Source organism: Callorhinus ursinus, unplaced genomic scaffold (genome assembly GCF_003265705.2).
Source record: "Callorhinus ursinus isolate GAN/ISIS: 27379988/994484 unplaced genomic scaffold, GSC_fseal_2.0 scaffold20, whole genome shotgun sequence".
Taxonomy (NCBI): Eukaryota; Metazoa; Chordata; class Mammalia; order Carnivora; family Otariidae; genus Callorhinus; species Callorhinus ursinus.
In genome coordinates, this window is record NW_027397082.1 from 32,311,282 (window position 1) to 32,325,164 (window position 13,883).

At 44.0% G+C, this 13,883-nt stretch overlaps 1 protein-coding gene across 11 annotated transcripts in view; it reads right to left on the minus strand.

Annotated features, from left to right (window-relative positions):
• Nucleotides 1–13,883, minus strand: part of WDFY4 (WDFY family member 4) — a 291,091-nt gene that overhangs the window by 148,182 nt on the left and 129,026 nt on the right. For 10 of the 11 annotated variants that reach the window (XM_025880584.2, XM_025880579.2, XM_025880582.2 and 7 more), the window contains 5 exons: nt 12,512–12,715; nt 11,692–11,806; nt 10,306–10,460; nt 7,145–7,383; nt 4,908–5,029 (listed from right to left, as the gene is read on the minus strand). In XM_025880584.2, coding sequence (XP_025736369.1) covers nt 4,908–5,029; nt 7,145–7,383; nt 10,306–10,460; nt 11,692–11,806; nt 12,512–12,715 — 835 coding nt within the window. The remainder of the gene's footprint in view (nt 1–4,907; nt 5,030–7,144; nt 7,384–10,305; nt 10,461–11,691; nt 11,807–12,511; nt 12,716–13,883) is intronic. The other variant, XM_025880580.2, reaches the window with a different exon arrangement.

The following is a 13,883-nucleotide window of genomic DNA, read 5'->3' on the forward strand; positions in this document are numbered from 1 at the left end:
TGCTAGGATAAATGAGGCAGAAGAGAGAATCAGCGATATAGAAGACCATGATGGAAAATAAAGAGGCTGAGAAAAAGAGAGATAAACAACTACAGGATCACGAGGGCAGAATTCGAGAGATAAGCGATACGATAGGATGAAACAACATTAGAATAATTGGGATCCCAAAAGAAGAAAAAAGAGAGAGAGGGGCAGAACATATATTGGAGCAAATAATAGCAGAGAACTTCCCTAATGTGGGGAAGGAAACAGGCATCAAAATCTAGGAGGCACAGAGAACCCCTCTGAAAATCAATAAAAATAGGTCAACACCCTGACATCTAATAGTAAAACTTACGAGTCTCAGAGACAAAGAGAAAATCCTGAAAGCAGCTCGGAAGAAGAGATATGAAAACTACAATGGTAGAAATATTAGATTGGCAATAGACCTATCCACAGAGACCTAGCAGGCCAGAAAGGACTGGCATGAAATCTTCAGAGCACTAAACGAGAAAAATATGCAGCCAAGAATACTATATCCAGCTAGGCTGTCATTGAAAATAGAAGGAGAGATACAAAGCTTCCAGGACAAACAAAAACTAAAGGAATTTGCAAACACGAAACCAGCCCTCCAAGAAATATTGAAAGGGGTCCTCTAAGCAAAGAGAGAGCCTAAAAGCAGCATAGATCAGAAAGGAACACAGACAATATACAGTAACAGTCACCTTACAGGCAATACAATGGCACTAAATTCATACCTTTCAATAGTTACCCTGAATTAAATGGACTAAATGCCCCAACCAAAAGACACAGGCTATCAGATTGGATTAAAAAACAAGACCCATCAATATGCTGTCTGCAAGAGACTCATTTTAGACCCAAAGACCCCCCAGATTGAAAGTGAGGGGGTGGAAAACCATTTACCATGCTAATGGACACCAAAAGAAAGCTGGGGTGGCAATCCTTATATCAGACAAATTCGATTTTAAAACAAAGACTGTAATAAGAGATGAAGAAGGACACTATATCCTACTTCAAGGGTCTATCCAACAAGAAGATCTAACAATTGTAAATATCTATGCCCCTAACATGGGAGCAGCCAATTATATAAGGCACTTAATAACAAAAGCAAAGAAACACATTGACAACAATACAATAATAGTGGGGGACTTTAACACCCCCCTGACTGAAATGGACAGATCATCTAAGCAAAAGATCAACAAGTAAATAAAGACTTTAAATGACACACTGGACCAAATGGACTTCACAGACATATTCAGAACATTCCATCCCAAAGCAACGGAATACACATTCTTCTCTAGTGCCCATGGAACATTCTCCAGAATTGATCACAACTTAGGTCACAAATCAGGTCTCAACCGGTACCAAAAGACTGGGATCATTCCCTGCATATTTTCAGACCACAATGCTTTGAAACTAGAACTCAATCACAAGAGGAAAGTCGGAAAGAACTCAAATACATGGAGGCTAAAGAGCATCGTACTAAAGAATGAATGGGTCAACCAGGAAATTAAAGAAGAATTTAAAAAAATTCATGGAAACCAATGAAAATGAAAACACAACTGTTCAAAATCTTTGGGATACAGCAAAGGCAGTCCTGAGAGGAAAGTATATAGCAATACAGGCCGTTCTCAAGAAACAAGAAAGGTCTCAAATACACAACCTAACCCTACACCTAAAGGAGCTGGAGAAAGAACAGCAAATAAAGCCTAAACCCAGCAGGAGAAGAGAAATAATAAAGATCAGAGCAGAAATCAATGAAATAGAAACCAAAAGAACAGTAGAACAGATCCATGAAACTAGGAGCTGGTTCTTTGAAAGAATTAACAAGATGGATAAACCCCTGGCCAGACTTATCAAAAAGAAAAGAGAAATGACCCAAATCAACAAAATCACGAATGAAAGAGGAGAGATCACAACCAACACCAAAGAAATACAAACAATTATAAAAACATATTACAAACAACTCTATGCCAGCAAATGAGATAACCTGGAAGAAATGGGTGCATTCCTAGAGATGTATCAACTACCAAAATTGAACCAGGAAGAAATAGAAAACCTGAACAGACCTATAATCACTAAGGAAATTGAAGCAGTCATCAAAAATCTCCCAACAAACAAAAGCCCAGGGCCAGATGGCTTCCCAGGGGAATTCTAGCAGACATTTAAAGAAGAAATAAAGAAGAATTAATACCTATTCTCCTGAAACTGTTCCAAAAAAGAGAAATGGAAGGAAAACATCCAAACTCATTTTATGAGGTCAACATTACCTTGATCCCAAAACCAGACAAAGACCCCATCAAAAAGGAGAATTACAGACCAATATCCTTGATGAACATGGATGCAAAAATTCTCACCAAAATACTAGCCGATAGGATCCAACAGTACATTAAAAGGATTATTCACCATGACCAAGTGGGATTTATCCCTGGGCTGCAAGGTTGGTTCAACATCTGCAAATCAATCAACGTGATACAATACGTTAACAAAAGAAAGAACAAGAATAATAGGATCCTCTCAACAGATGCAGAAAAAGCATTTGACAAAGTACAGCATCCTTTCTTGATCAAAACTCTTCAGAGTATAGGAATAGAGGGTACATACCTCAATATCATAAAAGCCATCTATGAAAAACCTACAGCAAATATCATTCTAAATGGGGAAAAGCTGAGAGCTTGTCCCCTAAGGTCAGCAACACGGCAGGGATGTCCACTCTCACCACTGCTATTCAACAAAGTATTAGAAGTCCTAGCCACAGCAATCAGACAACAAAAAGAAAGCAAAGGCATCCAAATTGGCAAAGAGGAAGTCAAACTCTCACTCTTTGCAGATGATATGATACTGTATGTGGAAAACCCAAAAGACTCCACCCCAAAACTGCTAGAACTCATACAGGAATTCAGTAAAGTAGCAGGATATAAAATCAATGCACAGAAATCAGTGGCATTCCTATACACCAACAACAAGACAGAAGAGAGACAAATCAAGGAGTCGATCCCATTTACAACTGCACCCAAAACCATTAGATACCTAGGAATAAATTTAACCAAAGAGGCAAAGGATCTGTACTCAGAAAACTATAAAATACTCAGGAAAGAAATTGAAGAAGACACAAAGAAATGGAAAAACGTTCCATGCTCATGGATTGGAAGAACAAACATTGTGAAGATGTCAATGCTACCTAGAGCAATCTACACATTTAATGCAATCCCCATCAAAATACCATCCACTTTTTTCAAAGAAATGGAACAAATAATCCTAAAATTTGTATGGAACCAGAAGAGACCATGAATAGCCAGAAGAATATTGAAAAAGAAAAGCAAAGCTGGCGGCATCACAATTCCGGACTTCCAGCTCTATTACAAAGCTGTCATCATCAAGACAGTATGGGACTGGCACAAAAACAGACATATAGATCAATGGAACAGAATAGAGAGCCCAGAAATGGACCCTCAACTCTATGGTCAACTTATCTTTGACAAAGCAGGAAAGAATGTCCAATGGCAAAAAGACAGTCTCTTCAACAAATGCTGCTGGGAAAATTGGACAGCCACCTGCGGAAGAATGAAACTGGACCATTTCCTTACACCACACACAAAAATAGACTCCAAATGGTTGAAAGACCTAAACGTGAGACAGCAGTCCATCAAAATCCTAAAGGAGAACACAGGTAGCAACCTCTTCGACCTCGGCCGCAGCAACTTCTTCCTAGAAACATCGCCAAAGGCAAGAGAAGCAAGGGCAAAAATGAACTATTGGGATTTCATCAAGATAAAAAGCTTTTGCACAGCAAAAGAAACAGTCCACAAAACCAAAAGACAACTGACAGAATGGGAGAAAATATTTGCAAATGACATATCAGATAAAGGGCTAGTATCCAAAATCTATAAAGAACTTATCAACCTCAACACCCAAGGAACAAATAATCCAATCAAGAAATGGGCAGAAGACATGAACAGACATTTTTCCAAAGAAGACATCTAAATGGCCAACAGACACATGAAAAAGTGCTCAACATCGCTTGGCATCAGGGAAATCCAAATCAAAACCTCAATGAGATATCACCTCACACCAGTCGGAATGGCTAAAATTAACAAGTCGGGAAACGACAGATGTTGGTGGGGATGTGGAGAAAGGGGAACCCTCCTACACTGTTGGTGGGAATGCAAGCTGGTGCAAGCACTCTGGAAAACAGTATGGAGGTTCCTCAAACAGTTGAAAATAGAGCTACCATACCATCCAGCAATTGCACTACTGGGTATTTACCACAAAGATACAAATGTAGGGATCCGAAGGGGTACATGCACCCCAGTGTTTATAGCAGCAATGTCCACAATAGCCAAACTGTGGAAAGAGCCAAGATGGCCATCGACAGATGAATGGATAAAGAAGATGTGGTGTATATATATACAATGGAATATTACGCAGCCATCAAAAGGAATGAGATCTTGCCATTTGCAATGACATGGATGGAACTGGAGGGTGTGATGCTGAGTAAAATAAGTCAATCAGAGAAAGACATGTATCATATGACCTCACTGATATGAGGAATTCTTCATCTCAGGAAACAAACTGAGGGTTGCTGGAATGGTCGGGGGTGGGAGGGATGGGGTGGCTGGGTGATAGACATTGGGTAGGGTTTGTGTTACGGTGAGCGATGTGAATTGTGCAAGACTGTTGAATCACAGATCTGTACTTCTGAAACAAATAATGCAACATATGTTAAGAAAAAAGAAAAAGAAGAAGATAGCAGGAGGGGAAGAATAAAGGGGAGTAAGTCCTCTGGAATTTTATAGTAAGTCCACCAAGCTCTTAGTCTGACCAAGTTGCACAGAGTTGAAGAATGCAACCCAGAAATTACCACGGCCTATCCACTCTCCCAAAAATAAACAACAAATATAATGTACCATCACTCAAACTTGGGAAGTCTTCCTCTCCTTTTTCTCTCCCTTCTTCATTTGGAGAAAGAAAGACTTGATGATACGGAGTCATTCTAGGCTTGGGTTCCAATCCAAATCCTTCCGGATAACTAGGAGACAAGAGATTTTTCACTATGAACTCCAGTTTCTTTGGGATCTTTCCATTGTTCTTTATTACAGATAATCATCCTCCAAACTTAGTACATATCAGCTGGTAAAATTTGTGTATTTGAGTTAAAGCAAACACCTCATGACAACTTCCGTGACAGATATTATAACAATAACAATAGGAAATATAGGAAAAACTCCTTTTTTTAAATTCCAGTCTTATTAAATCTAATCCATACTCCCAGCAGGTCCCCTGAACCTTCTCTTGGTTTCCCAACCATCAGAACTGGTCATTTGTTTTTGTAGATTCCCAAAATATTGAACTCTGCCTTTGTTTGGCACTGATCTCATCCCACCTGGAAGGGGCCAGGCCAGCTTCATGGGCCCGTGACCTGTGCAGTTGCACAGGGTCCACTCAGAAATGTTCCATGCTTGGGTTCTGCTGTCACTGTCTTGAAATCTTAATAATTTTTGAACAAGGCCCCACATCTCCATTTTTCCTGCACATGATGTAGTTGGTTCTAAGTGGAGGCATAGTGGTTTACATACTGTGTTCCCCATGAACCATGTGTTCTAGGGCTCCTAATCATGTTAACATCCACGTGCCTTCTTCTCTGGGCCCCTTCAGCCAACCAAGCAGAACACTCAGTACACATTTGTGGATTGAACCAAAAATGACAAACAAGGAAATGAAAATATACCATCATATGAGAATGTCCGTTCTTTTTTTTTTTTTAATTTTGTTTTATTATGTTAGTCATTCTTGAAATTTCAAGGATAAAGTCCTTTTGGATTTGGAGGCCATTTAGCTATACAGAGGGATCTGAGAAAGGTGGAAATCCAAGCATATACGTAAGTTGGCATTCCTCTGTTCTTACCTATGCTTCCAATATGGGTAGGCTTACTTCTTCAAACATGAGCAAGAAAGCAGAACCTCCCAATTTAACCCACCAAAAATGGATTCTTTTATTTCAAACAAATAAAATGACAAAGGCCTCCTCTGGGCTAGAAGGGTTTTCCAGTGATTCCCAGAGAGTTTTAAGACAAATCAAGTTGAGTTTTATAACATTCAATAGTCAGTTTGACAGGATTTTTGGAATTTTTTTCAAGTAATAAAACATAATTTATACTGGGGTTAAACAACAACAGTAGCAACAACAAGAAGACAAGAGCAAAGTATAATACCACATAGCCTTCCTTTCTTCTATGCTCAACATGGCTCTATTAATAAGAGATAACATTTGTAAGGAGTATGACGCCAAGGCACTGGGGATATAGAATATTGACAGAGAAAAAGAGGAAAGTGCATATATACAGAGAAATCTAACATATTTTCAAAATCTGGGCTTTAAGAAAAGAATTTAAATAAACTTAATTCAGGGGGTGCCTGAGTGGCTTAGTTGGTTAAGCGTCTGACTCTTGGTTTCAGCTCAGGTCATGATCTCAGGGTTGTAGGATCAAGCCCTTTGTAGGCCTCCACACTCAGTGCAGAGTCGGCTTGTCTCTCTCCCTCTGCTCCTCCCCCACCGCCATGCTCTCTCTCTCTCTCTAACAAATTAATAAAATCTTTAAAAAAAAAAACTTCAGTTTATTTTTATTAGTATTTCTTATGCAAGTGTGCTTATGGATATCATTTTATATTATAAATTGTGTGCATATAGAAAATTATGCCTGGCTTGCATGATACAATTTATTACATATTTTCCCAGTCTAAGATTGCATTTATCAAATTTTAATATTTCTGAAATTGGGCTGCATCATAAAATCAATGTATATATTTAGTGTTGGGAGTTTTCTGCCCCTAAAATGAAATCAATAAGATATCTTACAACCTGAGAATTGTGGAAATGGGGTAAGTTATTATTCCATGATGATTCTAGCGGCTCAGTTACATGAAAAGATTTGAGGACAATCTACTATACTGTCAAACACTGCACATAATTTGGACAACCAGATAAACAAACAAACAAACAAACTATATATATATATATATATATATATATATACACACAAATGATACATATATTCGAATTGACCCCAATCAAGTGTCCCTCTGAAGCTTGCTTTTCTGCATGGACCACTAAAAGGCAAGGAAACAACAAGCAGGAAGCTCTTACCTTCTCTCACTGAGCAGCAAAAAGCAATGCATGAGACACAGGAGGAAGCTGACGTTGGAGTTATAGGTAGCAAAGATAATGTCCCAGTGTTCTTGTAGGAAGCCCAAGATGCTGAGAAGACTGAGGCACTCGGAGAGGGATTGCTGAGGCTTGGACAGGCAGTAAAGAATGACTTTATTTAAACTGCTGTATAAAGCACTGATGATAGTATCCCTTTGAGAAGAGGCATTCTCGATGACCTGTGTTGTAAACACACAGACAGACACATATGCTTGTGAACACTTTGCGAGTTTTACATACTGACCCAGTTAACTATGAAAATGACACAATCTTAGATTCTGTTCTGTATTTCAAAAAAGTGATGTGATCTAAAATTAAAGTAGGACTACTTTCCTCTACCTTTGAGCTTCTATTTAAGTGAATGATCACTAAAGTAAATTCAAACATCTGGATTTATCAAATGCTTGTGTGGAAAAGAATTTTTTTAAAAATTAAAATAAAAATTAAAAAAAGAAATTAAAAGTTTACCATTAGCGTATTATAAAAACAGAAGGGGAATTCCTGAAATACTTGTTACATGGTTGTGGTTGACCCTCAGTGTATAAGAACATGCTATTAATAGTGTCTAATTTTTTAATACATTATTAACTATTAATAGTAGTTATGTGTAGAGTGTTTACAATATTCCAGTTATCCTATTAAGCATTTTTGCGTCGATTTACATGAATTGCCGCATTTAAACATCATAACAGCATGAAGTGAGCACTAAGATTATCCCACTTAAGGGATAAGGAGCCTGAGGCTCAGAGAGGTTAAGTGGTCGGCAAAGGTCAAACCCACCCCAGACACTCGAGTCATGCTCTTAACCACCATGTCATCTAAAGTAGATGGGAGGCCAACAAATTTTAGTACATGAGAAACTTAGAGGGGGGAGGCAGAAGGTCCTGATTCGTAGCCTTAACACCGATGGGTCCATCCATCTATTTGGCTTCATTGCTTCACTGTAACTAACAGATTAAAAAAAAAGTCCTGGAGATCTAATGCACAGCATAGTGATTATAGACAATAATACTGTCTTATAAACTTTAAAGGTGCTAAGAGAGTAGATCTTAATTGTTCCCATCACAAAAAAGAAATGATAATTATGTGACTTGATAGAGGTGTTAGCTAACACTATGATGGTTATCCTGTTACAATCTATAAATGTATCAACTGTGGTATACCTTAAACTCACGCAATGTTATATGTCAATTATATCTCAATAAAAATAAATTTAAAATTTTTTTAAAGAATCCATAGTCAAAGATTATGTGCAAAATGTTTCATTCTATCAGAAAGATCATGTTAGAGATTGCTCTCTTAGAATTGTATAGCTAATATGTGAATACCTATGAATTTAAGTTTTATTTAAATCTGCTGGAAATTGGGATTCATGTTTTTAATCATCATCCTCTCCTGCTCCTCAGATGGGTCACATCTGTCAACCTGAAGTTAAGATTTGTGAGAGTCAAAGGCAGCGAGGAGAGAAGGATGGAGGATACATGCAGAGCGGCGTCTGGCCTAGCGCCCCCCTGAAGGCACATCAGTCCCAGGGGGTACCCACTCTTTGATGTTAGCTCTGAGTGTTTGCTTTGACCACTGGGGAGCCGCTACGGACTGAATGTTTGCATCCCCCCAAAACACATACGTTGAAACCCTAGCTTCTCACTGTGATGGCACTTGGAGGCGGGGTCTCTGGGAGCTAAGTAGGTCATGAGGTCGGAGCCCTCATGGTGGGATGAGTGTGTCCTTCTGGGAAGAGACAAGAGCTTGTTTCCCTCTCTCTCTGCACTGCCTGAGGATTCAGTGAGGAGGTGGCCATCTGCAAACCAGGAAGAGAGCCCTCCCCGGACACCAGATCTGTGGGCACATTGACCTTGGAGTCCCCAGCCTCTAGAACTGTGAGAATGTCTGTTGTTTAGCCACGCAGTCGATGGTGCTGTCATCATGGCCTGAACTAAGATGGGAGCTCAGCGGCTACTCTCATTTCTCAACACAACTTGCCGAGAATCTGATTTTAATCCCCTCAGAGCCAACAAGCCATATTTCTCCTGTCTTGGGGTTATTCTTGAGGAAGCATCTGAATACGTTCTTTTCAGACTTGCCCGGAACTGTGCCTCAGCCAGACTATCACCCTAGGATAGCCCAGTCCTGGGGTCTGCGGCTGACTCCACAGACAGAAGTATTCTGGGGACACTGATGTCACCCTCTCTATGAAGAGGAAGGAGAGTGCCCTCCCCACCCCGGGTTCTGCTGCAGAAGGCATGCCGAGAACCACTGGCAGGAGTTACTGGAGGCAGAGTTCAGCTTTCCAGCAATCACAGACGCCCCACTGGTTGGGACCGCCTCGCACCGGCATGAGCTCCTCACGCAGGGAGGGTTCAAGGCAAGAACGAATGGCCACTTACCAGGAAAAGTCTCTGCAAGATGAGGACAAAGTAAAGGGTTCCCCTCCAGAATTTTGAGATTGTGTGATTCTGTGTGTGTGTGTGTGTGTACACGTGTACGATAAAAAAGGTGCACACGTGTATACACACACTTACATCTGAAGGTGTGTCTGTAGGCGTGCATTTGCTTGTGTGGGTGTGTATGTAGATTGATCTGGGGAGAGGACAGCACATGCAGGAATAATCAGACTACGAAAAAATACTCATGAAAATTTCAGGAAGGCCTAAATGTGACCCATGGAGGTGCATATTAAGAATGAAATGAAATAGGCCTTTTGGAGATAAGGAGATTTTTGGCCCTTTGTTGATGAGGAATAACAATAACTAAGATTAAACCAACAATCACAATAAAAACCCAAAGGGGGAGTGTAGAGTCTAGGAGGGGACAGAGCGCAGCTGCCAGCACAGGGGGGCGCTGCTCCCACTCACTGAGATGGATCTCAAGTAGCCTGAGCTAAGAGCCCTGAAGTGCACTCAACACCCACCAGGTACTACCTGGGCCATACAGGTCCTCTTCCTTCCCGTCCCCACCCCCAGAATCTATTTCCAGGAAGGACAGCGGCTCCAACTGGACCAACTAGACAGCAGCCAGCAATGAATCAAACAGACACTTGGTGGGTCAGCAGGAGTTTTCTGCCCGTCCCCCCGCCCCCCTGGCCAGCCCAGGGTTCTTACCACCACGATGTGGTCTGTGATGAAGAGAAGAATGTGTCTGGGGTCTGCCGAGAACATCCCACTGTACAGTTTCTCCACCAGCTTCTGGGTGAAGTGGGAGATGTTTGCAAGTGAAGGAGCAGCAGCTTCTGCATTTGGCTGAGGCTCTTTACTGCCTGGGGGTGAGTGAGAACACAGACCATGTCTGAGAAATCATCAGAGTCCAAATAGCCTTCTCTCCACGACAGTCCCCAAGCCCCTCACGGTAACCAACCACGACTTACCCACCTCTGTATACCCTGATGTAACCTTCTGCAGGCTCTGCTGCTGGAAAATGGGGTCTTATACACAGTAGGTGCACAATGAATACATGTTTTTCAAAGTAAACTGGTCTTGAACAATTTTGTCAGTGACATGAACTAAGTGGGGAGAAGGCACACCAGGGGCAGCATTTCTTCCTGGAGGCATTTGGAAGGGGGGTGGAGGAGAATTTAAGGCATAAGGTACTCGGGAAGGCTGTCATGGTGACCCAAGGCCCTGTCACTACAGGGAGCAGAGGATGACGCTGTAACGTTGATCTGTCTGTGCTCACCACCATGGCAGGCACTGTGCTCGGAGGGGGATGTGATGATCTCAGCTAATCCTTGTAACAACCTCTGAGTTAGCCACAGTTGCCATCCTTACTCACAGCTTCAGGCGCCTGCCCCGAGTCACACCACTGTCTAGTGACAGACCCAAGAGCAGAACCGGGACTATCAGCTTATGCTTTTCACCATGCTACCTTACTGCCCTGCAGATGCTTCCCAAGAAAGACCAAAACTCAGGGTTGCCACGCTGTGGGGCAAGGAAGAGTCTGGAAGACGAGCCATGTCACTAACGATTCTGTGGCTCAGAAACCATAGAGAGGAATTTATTGTAATCCTGTGGGGAAGGTATGGCTCCCTGGAACTAGGTATTCTGAAGGCAGCTTCAATCTCAACTTCTTAGGGGCAATGGCAGCATCTTCATCCAGGTTTGTCTGTTGAAGAAACACTTGCTGTGGCCAGTCTTGGGTGCAGAGAACAAGATGCTGAGCAGAAGAATGTTAAATTCCAGCTGCCATCTTGACTTCCCTCAAGGGAAGAGGCCAATCCTACCGAAGCCAGAGGAGAACAGATTTGAGCTCAGAGGCTCTCTGTCTCTGAGTGGCCCAATGATGGCAGGCATGTCATGGAGAGGGGCACACATGCCTCCCCTGGAGCCTCTAGGCAGAGTCAGTGAGCTCTCATTGTGGATTCATGGAAGGACTGATGTGCAGGTGGAGGGTGGCTTCCGTGGCCCTGCAGCACTATGAACCAGGGGCTGTTTTTCCTGCTCAGCTTCCACAAGCTCTGTGTCATAAAGGAGGAGAAAGTCACCCCGACTCACCTCTGAGCATGGGCACGTTGCCTCCACTCAGCGTGTGAAATATTTCCATGGTGGAAAGCAGGACCTCAGACTGGAAGTCTCGCTTCTGTTGGCTGGTGGCATTGTCTGGAGAAGCCTGGAATCACACCGGGGACTAAAGAGTGGGCCACACAGCCATCACATCCACTTCGTGCCCGCTGAGCCTTCCTGTGTGGCCCATATGCTAATACCACAGCTGCCGGGAGTGTGGGCTGCCCGCAGCTCACAACTGCCCCTTCTCCAGGGCATTGCCCTCTGCTGACAAAGTTCCCTCACCTGAGAGGTGACACCCACTTCCTGGGTGGAGGAGGCAAGTTGTGGAGGACCCACAGGCAATGACTACCAGGCAGGTACCTCAAGGTGGGGCCAACTCAGGCAGGCAGATAGCACACCAAGTGTTCCCCTTGGGACCAGGCTATGGCGGAGACCACTTCTTAGCTTGCTTTTCCCGTCCCCCCTCTGCTGCCTTTCTCTGCTTCTCCTGAGAGCACAGCCCCCAAATCACTTCCACAAAATCCCTGCTTCAGGCTCTGCTTCTAGGGACCTGGCAAAGCCCTGCCCTCATGCATTTATCCACATGCTGCTTGGTGAGCTCCCTGCCATGCAAGGGTCTGCAATTCCCACCACATCACTATAGTCCCAGGAGACGTTCTCAACCCCCAGCCGGCTGGCATCTACAGGCCTAGGTGAGTGCTCCAAAAAGATCCCAGGTCTCCCTGGGCATTCCCTGCCCTTGTGGTGCCCATGTCCTCCCAGACCTGCTCTCACAGCACACAATCCCAATACATCCTTTCCAACTCACCTCCAGGAGCACTTCCAGTGGCAGCCACTGTTTGGGGTTGGAGGCTACCAGCAAGAACTCCCTCAAGAGTAGTTGCATGAACTCCCTCAGCTGCTTCTGGGTAGGATGTGACTGGACAGGAGCCTGTAGACCCTCTGTGATGCCGTTGCCTTCGGCTTCAGTCCCAGGGCTCCTGGCATTCTGGGCAAGCTGAGTCATGGGCTCCTCAAAGGCAAGAGAACCCCCCATGAGTGGCCTGCCCTGCCTCAGGGCGCTCTCGTGTCCACCTCTGAGGCGTGCACAGACGGGGTTCTTATCAAACCCAACATGTAAGGAAATCGAGGCTCTGAGGAGGAAGGTGGCTTTTCCAGAGTCCCATTGCTCATCAGGGGGCCTGCTGTGGTCTCTGAACACAAGGTAGGTGGGAGCCATGGAAAGAAGCTGAGCATGGAGCAAGAGAGGCCTGCAATAGTCAGTGATGAAGCCCAGGGTGTGAGCTCACGATCAAATGATGACCATGAAAAAGGCTCACGAAGACATGTGAGGCCACAGTGAGGGAACAGTGAGCATGGCAATGCCCGACAATGCCCCGTGGGCTGTGTTCAGAGAGCCTGTCCCCACCTCCTGGTGGAGCCCTCATCTTTACTGCCCACCAGGCCCTGCTGATGTGGACAGACAGGACGGTCTGGCGAGACAAGGAGGACTTCCTCGAGTCCAGGCATCCAAGTCCCTGAAGCACCTTGGCCTTCACTTTCTCATTTTTATGTTTATAAAGATATGAGATCAATAAGGCGGGGGCTGTCAGCCCAGATTCCAGGGGGGACGCGGGGTTGCTGAGGGACCGAATGACACACCCGAGGACATGCGGCTCCTGACTCCCGGCCCATGAACTTTTCATGCACATTCATCTGTCGGTACCTCCCTTTGCTCATTCATAAAATTAATGCAGCCGCTCTTAATTAAGCCATAAAATGAATTTAATGGCACCTAGGGAGGTGGTGACTGCATTAATTAGCTCCATGCGGCCTGGACTGGAAAGATGCCATTTATATTTACAGCAAATCAAAGCCTTTTGGCCAGCAGCCTTCTGCATAAGGAGGGCCTGTCGCAGTTTCTGTGCAACAAAGTCCTCTTGAAGCTGACTTGGAGCCAGGACAAGGCTAGGAGGTGTGGGGAGAAGCGCTCTGAAACTGGGGCCAGGAGTCCCAAGACAGGGTCTGGCTCCTCTGCGGTAGCTGGGGAGGTGACTTTGAGCCAGGCCTGCTCCCAGGCAGGAACTGTTGAGTGTGAGGAGGGAGAGCCCTGGGTCAGAGTGTGGGGGGCGGGCAGGCAGCCGGCTGGAACCCCAGCTCAGCAGATGGAGAGCCTGGCCTGTGGGCGTAGGAGCTAAGGT